This window comes from Corvus moneduloides, chromosome 8 (genome assembly GCF_009650955.1).
Source record: "Corvus moneduloides isolate bCorMon1 chromosome 8, bCorMon1.pri, whole genome shotgun sequence".
NCBI classification, from domain to species: domain Eukaryota; kingdom Metazoa; phylum Chordata; class Aves; order Passeriformes; family Corvidae; genus Corvus; species Corvus moneduloides.
In genome coordinates, this window is record NC_045483.1 from 17109759 (window position 1) to 17121971 (window position 12213).

The window sequence follows — 12213 nt, forward strand, 5'->3', positions numbered from 1 at the left end:
CATGTGCAGTTTGCACAGATATGGCTCTAAAGAAACCATAGCCAGGAGAAGGGCTGCATAGCATCTTAAAGCTATTTTTACATAATTGAAATTTCCTTGCCATATAGCAAATATAATCTCTCAGATACATGTAATCTCCTATTTCTTAGAGATTTAAAAAGTAGAGGGTACTAGGGAAAGTTCTACCCTCTACACTGATACCTTAGGTTTTAACTTTTATATTTTTCAAATCCTCTACTGCCTAGTGTGCAACTCTGAAGTTTCTTGTGACCTGTTAGCTGCTGTTATGCTGGTTAGACATAACAAGCCTCTCTAGGCTTCCACCTCAAGGACAGCAGGCCCCAAAATGTGTAAACTAAAAGCCTCTGAACGGGGGGGCCAACTTGGGGTAATTACATCATGAACTGAGGTTATAATTGGAGAATTAACCCTGAGATGCAAATGGACCAAACTTATAAAAGGGTGAAGAACCCGTGACCCATTGTCCATCTTGGGTGTAGCCTTTTGACTGCCCAGGGTGTACCTTTGAAGGTCCTTCAAACAAATACCTCCTTTCATTCTCTTACTCTTGTCTAGTCTCTGTGTTTTAGGGGGCCACCTCAGGCATCAACACCCATTATTCCTTTGAGTCTTACAGTAGAATAGCTATTACCAAAACCATCTATTTATCATCTGCTTCCCCTCCCCCCCTTCTTCCTTTCCTTTTACCATTCAGTCCTTTCCAAAGAAAACATATCCTACTTTTATACACATTATAGGATATAACATTATACTACATAATTTCTTTCAGAAAGTATCTGCAACAAAACTATTAGAAATCCCCAAATAATTAATTTCAATGTATGCTCCTATTTCCCTGCACAATAGTTCCACATGATTTAGATGTATATTTTTGAAAGAATATACAAACATGTGAGGAAAACATAGCCAGCAGAATATACAAATATAAAATTCAAGTAGTATATTCAAACTTTTCAAAGAAGCAGTTTGGTTAATCAAGTTTATAAACATGCAAATGTGTTATGTCAAAATAAACTGATGTTGACATAAGGGAGTTTTAACTTAATTTTATTCTCAAAGGGTTAGGAGTAATCTCATTATTTACTTACAGTTCTGTAGACTGTATTTGCTCATACTCATTTTTCTCCTTTTCCTGAAGAACATGTTTCATGGTCTCCAAACTGCTCATCAACTGCTCAACTTCATCCTTCAGATTTTCTTCTCGATCACTGAGTTCTTTCAGTTTTTTGTCTAAACTGGTACATTTCTCTTGCAGAGCTACGGTATTACTTTCTAGATTTAAAATAGTAGATTCTTTTTCTTTTAGTTTTTCTTCTAATTCTCTCATGCTGTCATCTTTTGCCCTAAAAGCCTCCAACAGGCATTCAAGATCTCTTATTTTTCCCTCGTAGCTGGTAACTTTCTCCTGAAACTGTGCAATTACTCTCTGATCTTCTGCAGCCTTGTTTTCAAAATCCTGAGTTTTCTTCTGGATTTGCTCTTGTAATTGATTCATAAGATCTTTTTCCTTTACAGACTGATGATCTTGATTTGTAATCTCATTTAATTTTATTTTTAGTTGATTATTGTAGTTCTCACTATCATAAAGTCTCTTCTCTAAATCTTCAACTCGTTGAAGTAGTTGTTGAATCTGATGACTTTTTTGTGAGGAAGCCTTAATCATAATTTTGCATTCTTCCCAAATACTTTCAATACTGTGGTGAAAGGAGCTCTCCTGTCTCAGATCTGCTGTAGAAGCAGTTTGGAACTGCATGGATAGAGGACTCATCTGAGCTGTTTGTGGTTCATCTCTTTGAGGGTCTAAGGAATCCTCTAGGTTAACTGAGTCTATATCCACAGCAGAAGATTCTGAGTGGCACTTATACAATTCATCTACCTGGGACTGCATTGTTTTAATTTGTGACACTTTATCAATTATATTTTGTTTAGCGCCTCTTACATCGTTATTTAGCTGAATAATCTTCTCTTCTTGTTCCTTATTTATGGTTTTCTGTTTGTCCAATTCAGAAACAGTCTCCTGATATTCAGCTCGACATTGTTGAAGTTCTCCACTTAAACCAACAGCCCTTTCTTCAGAAGCAGAGAGCTTGAGCTGCAAGCTTGCTATCTGCTGATTTAACTCTTCTTTTTCCTTTTTTTCTCTTTGGCATTGTTCTTCAAGTGCAGCCATCTGACCTTCCAAAGTTTCTGTTTTTTCCTTCAGTGCTAGTATTTCCATGTAGGTGTCAGAATTATTAGCTCTCTTTAGATCAAGAGAGTAATTTTCCCAATTCTCCCTCTTATCTCCTAAAAACAAAACCAAAATAACATCAAGAACAAGTAAATCCCCATATAGCTGAGGTTAATTAAAATCAACAAGTCCCTAGCAACATCAAATTGTAATTGCTGTGTGGAAAATTAGCACCACCTAAAAGCCAGACTCTTAGAGCATTTTAGAACCTGGAAGTTGTTATAAATCTCTGAGATGTTTTATATGCAATAAAGTGCTTCTTGGACTTCTAGGCGTAACTTGCAGAAAGAGGTGTCCAGAAGACTTAAAAAAATTTTGCTACAGTTCTATTCCAACCTCCTATTCTGCCCCACTAGCAGAAAAATCTAGCGAATTTTACTAGTATTTGCAATGCCTATGAGCTAGATAACATTCACAGTGATACCCAGTTTCTACCTCCACTGACTCAACAATCTCTTTAAATAGAGCCAGCAATTACCCATCCTCCATTTAGGGAAGCAATGGTGTCATATGCTTTTCTGAGAAGTTTTATGCACACTATATCACCTTACTTTAAAAACAAAGCTAAAAATCCAGCACAAGTTTGTTTTGGCTTTGTGTTTGGAACCTTCCTTTCTTATGTATTCAATAGGTTTCCAAACTAGATAAAAGGATAACTATTAATGCCCACACCTAATACGTTGCAGGTAAAGTTCTCCAAGAAAGATTTACAACATATCATCCCAATCCAAAATTTCCATATTTTATTAAGACTATTTTCACAAAGTAATGAGCCATTCTAACTAAAACCACATGTATTTCATCACTTTCCAAACTGACTCCAGCTGTATTTCACACAAGTGTTTAAGAAACCAGTTGTGTCCCTTTAGTAACATTTCACTATTAAATCAAGCCTGACTATCTCTAAGGATTAGGCCATCATAGCTATGCACTACAGGAAGCTGCTATGGATTCTTGCGAGTACTGCACCTACAGTAAGGTAGAGTTAGTTAGGCAACCATCTCACTTTGGGACCATTAAGCACATGTATACTGCATGGAAATATCCTCTGAACAGAGCCAACAAGTTGTATAGTCACTAAATTTGAGTCACTAACAAAAGGCCATTCTGAAACATTAGCAATAGCGATTTGGTTTTTGAATAATCAAAGCCAACAGGACACTTTGCTCCTGCTTGCCCATAGTTTTCCTATGTTAACAGGATACATCAAGGGCTTCTGCTAGCTCAGCCACAACAGCAGCTTTACTGTAGCATATAAGGTCATATTTTTAAACCCGACAAGATTAAAAATTTTGGATTTGGAAATGGTTTTCTTTGAAAGCCCAGTTGTGTAGTCCTAAGAAAACAGATCAGACAAAATATTAGATATTCCTCTCCCTGGACTGGAGTTTTGCAAACTTCACTAAAAGGGAGAGGTCCTGAGGTGTCCTAACACATGGTTTGCCGAAGTCACTAGTCTTGGCTTCAAATGGCACTTACTTCAAGCCGTACAAACAACAGAAGTGCCCTACTGGATCCCACAGCATCAGCTGACCTAAACTAATATTTTTATCTCCTTTTGCTACTGCTGGGAGGCCCAGCCATTTTCTATGGACTTTTCTTGACACTGAAGAATTGAGACTATACTGCTTCTTAACTCTTTCAGTCTCTATCCATGAACCTGTTGGCTGTTACCTTGTCTAACTATGCCTGCAATCTGAGAATTACCTGCCTCTCCCCACCTTCTAGGGCAGCAAACATTAGAGGTGCAATACCCTCTGCATGAAGTGCTTTGTTAATGGAATCATAGAAGATCTTGAGTTCAAACAGACCCTCAATGATCATCAAGAGCAGGGCTGCTCTCCAGCCTCTCACTCCCCAGTCTGTACTTAGAGCAAGGGTTACCCTGGCCCAGGTGCAGAATAAGGCACTTGTCTTTGTTAACGTCATAGGGTTGGTGATTGCCCAGCTGGTTCCCTCTGCAGGGCCTCCCTGCCTTCAAGGGAGTCAACAGCTATCATTGGCAAACTTAAGATAGCTTTGGGTCCTGCATCCAAGTTGTTTATGAAGATAGTGAAGAGAACTGGGCTCATTATGGAGCTCTTGGGAACCCCACTAGTGCCTGATGTTACCCCATTGAGTAGAACTCTTTGCTCCATAAACTTAAGACTGATGTACTACTGTGAGTGGTCCCTTGTTCTTTCACTGCACAATGTAATAAATGACAGTCCAACATTCAGTTTATTCACTGTATCCTCATTTTTCTGTGAATATGTGAATTTGACAATTCTCCTTTTACAGAAAGGAAAGGCCTTTCACCTTCCTTTTGCATATGCTTTCCATAGTTCTATGAGAAACTAAAGCAAGCTGGGCCCTGAAGTCATGTTAGAGGCAGACAGCTCTTACAAATACCATTTTGCACAAGTCCTATATAGCCCACTTATTAACAGACTTTATTCATCTGATAAGTTGACAGATAAAGCAAGAAACGCAAAAAGACTGAAAGTGCAAGCATGAGAGCTGTACAAAATATGCCATTTGTGGACTTAACCTTTCCACTTGAATGGAAGTAAAATTCATTTTTCTCCTTTACCAGCCCCTTGACCAGAGCTGGTGTGTTCACAACATGCACACAGAACGAAATATCAAGGTTCACAGCACTTACTATTACTGAACAATCAGTAAGTCATTGACACCTTTGATGCTTGCTTAGGCAATTTTCAAAAACTTGAGCAGGAGTTGCTACTTTCTCAGAAGTCCAGCAACAGAAAATTTAGTACAACAACAACTGTTAAGAAATTGCCTGAGAACTACAGCTGGGTATGCAGGTATATACACAGATAAGAAAAAGCATCAGAAAGCAAAGAGTCTAAAAACTAACTTTTATTTAAAGCATTTAGGAGTAAACGATAAAGGGCCCTCTGCAAAAGAGATTACATTTACAGAACAGTTATTTCCTTTTACAGTTTAACAGAGCAGATTTCCTCCTCAGAGCATAATGTTTACGCTTCACAGCTTTTTGCTTCTGTTCTGGAATAGTAATCAAGCTTTTTTTGAAGGCCCGCTGTTGAGTGATGGTAGAAAATGTACCTTTCTTTGTAGGTGGCTCTTCTTCTGCAGTAGGCTTATTTTCCAAGCAACGTTTTCTTCCCACTTCCAATACAGTTTCCACACAATCCTTTAATTGGCTGCTTTCAATCACTTCCTTAGAGTTCTTTTCTGCTAATTTTCTCTTAATGGTAGTCAAAGTGTTCTCCTGTGTTAAAATAAGATTAATTGCTTAGAAGCTGTACAAATTGAGCACTTAGAAAGCTTAGTATCTCTTTATTTACAAATATTTTTACAAAACTTTATGGGTAAGGTGCACAGGGGTTGTCAGAGGAAAAAAGTCAGTGACATAAGTTAGTTACACCAAGACCTGGTGCACCTTCAGATATGAAGAAACACAATACTTTGCATTGTACAGGAATCAGAGCAAGAGACTAGAGACCTACAAAATGCAAGACTCACATTAAGAGGAGTTAGTTTACCATCTGAAAACCAGCGTCAAAAGAGTAGACGTAATTCCCAATTTGTTAAAAGCGCACACAGTCAATTCTATGAATTTATCCCTTTCTGATCATGGTTGATAGAATTGGGAGCTTTAACAGCCTTCAGAAAAGCCACAAATCATTTTTGTCATGACACATTTGATGTGATTTGAAAGCCTAGTCAGTTCTGCCATACATACTTCATATATCTGACTAAGAAAAAAAGTTGTTTACTTGCAAGATGACACCAGTGGCAAGCCACGTGGCTGTCAAGGACCAGTGATTCATCTATAATTACTTCATTAAAAAAACCACAATAGACTATAGAATAGAGTTGAGATTTGTGGTCATGTTTAAAATTTAATGCCACACAGCCTCATAGAAATACTAGACAGTTAAAGCCTTGCTCTTGGAAGGAGCAGTAATAGTAAGTCATCACAACTCCACTCACTCTTGGAGCATTCTCGCTATTGACAAGTTAAGCAGCTGTTCGGCAGAGAGAGAGAGAGAACACAAGATTAAGTATGGCCAAAGCTTTGAGTTTACAGCGTAAGAGAAATGGATCAGAGTACTGACTAAGTTTCATTTAAAATGTTCTCAAAACTACTTCAGGTTACTGGACAGCAGGCTCAAAAAAAAAAAACAAACCAAAAAAAACAACCAAAAACCCAAAAAACCTCTAACAGCACTTTTTGATTTTTTTTTACCTGTATACATTTAGCCAAGCTAGCCTTCTGTCATTCAGCAGACATCACTAGACTAGATAACTCCAGTTTTATTAATCACATCAAAAGCAGAAATACCTATGTCACACCTTCTTAATTCAAACTCTGCTCAATACATTCATACTAACACTCTTCCCTTGGAATTGTGCAAGCATGCTGGTGGTGGGTGGAATACACTCTTTTTTTCCCCCCTCAATTTAGAAAATTATTGTCTTTTTTACACTCTTAGAATCGAACTTCAACTACAATTGACCTATTGTTGCAACAAAACCTCCTATTCCTCTTCTTTCATTCAGGCAAAGAATAGAGACAGTGATGAACTTCCTCTATTCCCACTGTTTAACTCTTCACAGTTGGAGGCGGTCTTATTTTATTTAATGGCTCTTCAGAGTCTCACCAGGAGTCCTCCAATAACAACTTCAGATCACTACTTCTGAAAGTCCCATTATTTACACACATCCCTGAAAACATTTTTCTTCGGCTTTAGTTTCAATGCCAACTGACCTGCTATCATTTCAACAGCAATTATTTAAAGAAAACTCCAATTTTCCAAAGTGACATCCATTATAAGCACATACTAAGGCTTTTTTGTATAAACACAATAGAGATGCTTAAGACTTACATAGTCTTTTATGACTTCTTCTGAACGTGTTACCTGACCTTGTAGTCTCATAATAGCTTCATCTTTTTGCTTCACAATATCAATTAGTTCTTGAATCCTTTCATTTTGTATATTCATTTTCTTGAAAAAGAGGAAAAAAAAGTAGTTCAGCGTTAAATTGAACTCTACCATGCTTTTAGAAGCAAGATCAGTTAAACTACGCTTGATATAAAAAAAAAAAGCTAGCATAGTGTAATAGCATTTTAAGTTCTTAGAATTTAGAATTAAAGCAAATAATTTTGCACAAGTCTTTTTTGAGAAAGTTACCTCAGTTGCTTCTTTAAGCTGCTCAGCAGACTCATCCAATTTAATCCTCTGTGTTTCAAAACCTGCAACAGGAAAAAAGCCTACATCAAATAATCAGCCACCACAGTTCACTCAGTAATCCATTTCTTTGTGTCTTCTGGTACTTCAGTAGTTTCTGAATACATTTATTTTCAAGTTGACTTCTACTTATAGGAAGTTTCAAAAGTTGTTTATGTTTTCTGAACTGGACATTTGGGACTTGCAACTCACACAAAATACAGATTGTATCACAAGACCTCTGCTGAGATCACTATGAGGTACTGCTAGTTTTCCCTCCATCAAAGTTCCACATGATGTCTGAAAACACGGCATCAGCAAAACAAAGAAGTACAGGGATTACAATACAACAAGGAAATCAAAAACTTTCACGTTTTACCCCACAATTCCTAAGTCTGCAATTGACAATTTTAAGGTTCATCTTAAAAATGCAGTAAGGCCTGTAGAATTGTTTAACATACACAAAACAATGGATTACCACTATTATATATATGATTTGGTCACACAATCCTGCTCAACTAGATTATTATTCCTGTTTTACAGTACTCATTCATTTCTTTTTTGCGTCCTTCACATCACACTTAGATCCAGCTTACCTTTGGTTTTCTTTTCCAGCTCTTCCTTAGTCTCAACTAGTTCTGCAGTTAATTTTGCCAGCTGTTGTTCAAGACAACCTATAGTTTCCTGTGGGTCCTCTAGGGACACAATGTACTGGTGTGCTGCTTCTGCCTGATTTTTGATATCAGTGATATCATTTTGCAGAGAATCAATAACACCCTCAAAATCAATGTAGGCACCTGTGTCTGTGCTGTTTTCTTCATTCTGGAAGATAATTTATATTCATTTAGAAGTGGCAAATAATTACACAAAAGCCACTATTTCTACAGAAAATATGGAAGATCACTAGGAGTTCAAATATATAAGCACAGTTACTTCTGACTTTAAAACCATCTTGTAGTTTCATATGCATTGATTGCCAGGTTCTGACTACATTCACACACTGGTCTCCAGTACCAAGAGCTACTTTATTTTTACAGCATTTAATGACCCACCATTACATTCCCCCTTATATCTCCACATCTATCCAAGTTTACTATAAAAGTTAGCATATTTTCAACCAATGAGAATATTGAATGAAGAGAGCATGCAAACAGTTTTAGAAGGAATACATCTGAAATTTTCATATAACAGGAAAAGTTTGTGAGGTCAAATAAATCTGAAGTAACTTATAACTAAATTATACCTGAAAGACTGACTTTATATCTTCCCTCTGTTTTTTTAAAAACAAAGGGTTTCAAAGTCTCAAGAGACAGACACAAGTTAAGAGTCTAGGTATGGCTTAAGTGGATAAATAATTCTCATTGCTTCAGTTGTAGCAACTACTGCCCTAAGAGAGAAGTCTCTGTGACTACTCCAGCACAGTCCATATATGGGGCCTAAGAAGTCAGCCTCAAAGATTTTAAATAGGCACTAAATGCAATGGATTTTATATAACAAAAAATGATTTTCCCCCCCAGTTTCTTTGTATAGAACGATTGTCTCTTTGTGCTGGATAAATGCAGAAAACACCAAAAATTCCTGAATCCCAAGGCTCAGCAACCTCATCTATTAAATAAGATAAATATATCTTGCTGATGACACAGCTACAGTGTGTGCAATTCCTTGAACTCATCCTTCTAACTCTTGAGAAATACCATGACCATAACAGGTAGTTAGTAAAAGGGACATTTGGGGCAGGCAGATAAAAATACCAGAGGTCCAGCTTGCTCACTGCAAGGCCGATCTTGTAATTTACTTTTTTCATCTGCATTTTTAGTATAACTATTTACAAGTTCCTTGAAGATTTCCAGGCGTTTCTCAGAATTTTCTTCAAGCTGTGCTCGTTCGTGAGAAAGGCACTCTCTAGAGTAGAAAAAAATAAGTCAACTAAAAGCTAGCTATGAGAGGCTACAAAGTTATTAGCACAGTTGCCTACAAAGATGCTTTCTTCTTTATTTTGGCACAACAAAACAATGCTGCTACCCTAAACCAGAAGTATATTTCACACATGCAGGAAGAACAAGAGGGAAACAAACACACAGATTATGGATAGCACTTAACAACAAGCATTTTTTTCTAAGCTGCTTGAGACAGTATGTTTGGAGTATCACTAAAACAAAAGGGAACCAAAGAATTTGCACATCATTCTTTCTACAGACAACTTATCAAAGCAGCTCTTCCCTTAGAGTTCTACAGGAAGAAACTGCTTACAAATTATACACACATTCCTACTCATCCCACAGAAAAATCAAAGCCTTTTCTACAGAGCATTTTTCTTGAGCTCATAATCCAAACAGAAACCAGCACATTAGCTGACGCAGTAGAAGATCAGATCTAAGATTGTGGTCTCTTACAACCAAGAGAGATTTAATAAATAAGTAAATTTACTTTCACTTTCTTAACAAGTAACTTTAAAACCACTTAAAGACAGCTTACTTGAAATCTATTTCCCGCTCAGCAAAATACTGGGTAAATTCTTGTATCACTTCTTCACGAATTTTTATTTCCAGCAGTAACTTATTTTTCTTTTCAGTAATAAGTTTGCTCCTCAGGTCTTGTACCAGACTCACCAGCATCTAGAATTACAATCAGTATTATACTTTTCATAAAGAAATACTTCCCACAAGTGAGATTTTTCCCATTCCTCTAACACTACAACACTTTACTCTGCAGCTGGCAAAAGTTTTTCCATTTCTTTTATTAGCTTATTCATAAACAGGAGGATTTATGAGTAGATTGAACTACCTGTTTGGTACTAACACAGCAATTTAGGTTTGCACAGAGTGAGTATTTCCAAAGAACACCAAGTTTATCACAAAAATTCTTGAAGTTATCTTTAAAGAGAGGCTTAAGATCCACAGAATTTGGCCTTTTTTTCCAGATGCCCCTTTTCAGGTATTAATGAAACCTCCACAAACTGGTTTCTAGTCCTCTGTTCCCTACTCCTTATCTTCTGCACAAGTGACTAAAATTGCTGTTTCTTAAAGAACAGTGTCCAGAGTTTTCTTGTGCATAAAATAATAAAGGAAAAATGTTTTGTATTGGTAAAAAACAGGTAATATTTCCTGCGTATTGACCATAGGATACCAAAAGAAGAGAAAGCCAATGCTGCAATTCTTACTGCTCACTTTGCACTTTGACACATTTCATAGTTTTCCCACAATAAGCACCAAGTTATAAGTAATCCCACTTATAGTTTTAAACACTGGATTTAGGTAGAATAAGGTGATGAGGAGGGGAAGAAAAAAAAAAAAGATAGGGTGAGATGGAAGAAACCAGAAGAACACATTGCTTCAAGACTCCATGCTATACTAATTCTTAAAATAGCCCTGGCACATACCATATATTTTTCTTTCGCAATAACAACTTCACTTCCTTCATTTTCCTGCACTGCTTCTTCTCTTGACACACTGGGCTGTTCCTCCATCTCATCATCATCATCTTCAAACACATCTTCCAAGGTTCTGTCCCATAGGATAGTACCTCTTTTCCTTGGGATTGGCATTCTAGTGACATTAAGCAATGATGATTCTCCTGCCAATTTCTGGCCAAATGACTGATCTTGGGGAAGAATAGATGTGTCCATAACTAAAACCTACCCAGAAAATCAAAACCAGAAAGTTATTGTTATTTTTTAAAGCTCCATTGGCACTTTGAAGACCTGCTGCACTCTCCTATATGTCTTCTGAGCAGAGCACTCTCCCAGCTCATCCTCTGTTCAGAGTCACTACTTAGACCAGTTTCCAGCTGGAGTACAAAGTTGTCACTTTATAGCCTAACCCTTCTTTTGATCCCAGGAACACCAAGTTTCACTAGCTGGATAACCTACAAGAGGCAGCAAGAGACTGTCCATTTCCTGTAGTCTGAGTTTCCAATTGCATTACATGAATGCCATCCTACAAAATCTATTTAACAGCTCTATAACCCCTATGGTCTGCTCCTTCTGGTATTGTCCTTAACCTGCCCAAAGTCCAAAGGTATGGACTTAACTGTCAACAAAACTTTTCCATGACTTCCATTAAAGCTACAGCACTGATGTTTCACACTTTCATCTTCCAACTTTGCCAAAGATACATCACTGCACTTAGTCCTACTGACTCTGCTTCCACCTTCCCACTGAGGCTCCTGTGAACATAAAGATGATCTTTCACACTCTCTGGTGCTCAACCTATTTTATCATTTTAACATTTCAGGTGAGCAATATTCCAAGTTAAGAAAGCAGTAGTATATGGGACAGCTAGAAGTGAGAGCATGCTGTACCTGCAGAAGAAATTTACCTAAATCTCAGGGGAATTCTTCCAAATATAATAAGTTTCTTATTAGGCTGGATGTTTCCTAGGAATTACAAATTTTCAGTAGATGCTTCCACCCCCACACTCCAAAGGGAAAAAAATGTCCCAATAAAGCCTTTTTAAAAGCTCTAGGAGATAAAGCTCAACCAGTGTAATTAGAAATATGATTGCAACATGAGACCAAAAAATCCAGTAATTAAGTGAGAGAACCTGCTCTTTAAAGCAAATCAAAGTTACTGATCAACAAGACAGACTACAACACACTTACTTTTTGTGCAATGGCTGAGAACTTTAGCACATTGAGTGTTTCCTCATATGCTGAAGCACATTTGCTTATGTTTACTATCATGTACACCTTCCCCTTTCCACTGAAGAATCCTTGAAGGAAATGAGTTAACTTACTTTCCCGAAAGGGTATGTGCTGTTGCAACCT

The 12213-nt window shown here is 37.2% G+C and overlaps 1 protein-coding gene across 4 annotated transcripts in view; it reads right to left on the bottom strand.

Moving 5' to 3' along the window:
- The window catches only part of KIF20B (kinesin family member 20B), a 34696-nt gene that overhangs the window by 11814 nt on the left and 10669 nt on the right, over positions 1 to 12213 (bottom strand). For 3 of the 4 annotated variants that reach the window (XM_032115476.1, XM_032115474.1, XM_032115475.1), the window contains 9 exons: positions 12049 to 12211; positions 10829 to 11083; positions 9925 to 10064; positions 9201 to 9351; positions 8046 to 8271; positions 7414 to 7475; positions 7108 to 7227; positions 5321 to 5486; positions 1110 to 2307 (listed from right to left, as the gene is read on the bottom strand). In XM_032115476.1, the coding sequence (XP_031971367.1) occupies positions 1110 to 2307; positions 5321 to 5486; positions 7108 to 7227; positions 7414 to 7475; positions 8046 to 8271; positions 9201 to 9351; positions 9925 to 10064; positions 10829 to 11083; positions 12049 to 12211 (2481 nt within the window). The remainder of the gene's footprint in view (positions 1 to 1109; positions 2308 to 5320; positions 5487 to 7107; positions 7228 to 7413; positions 7476 to 8045; positions 8272 to 9200; positions 9352 to 9924; positions 10065 to 10828; positions 11084 to 12048; positions 12212 to 12213) is intronic. The other variant, XM_032115477.1, reaches the window with a different exon arrangement.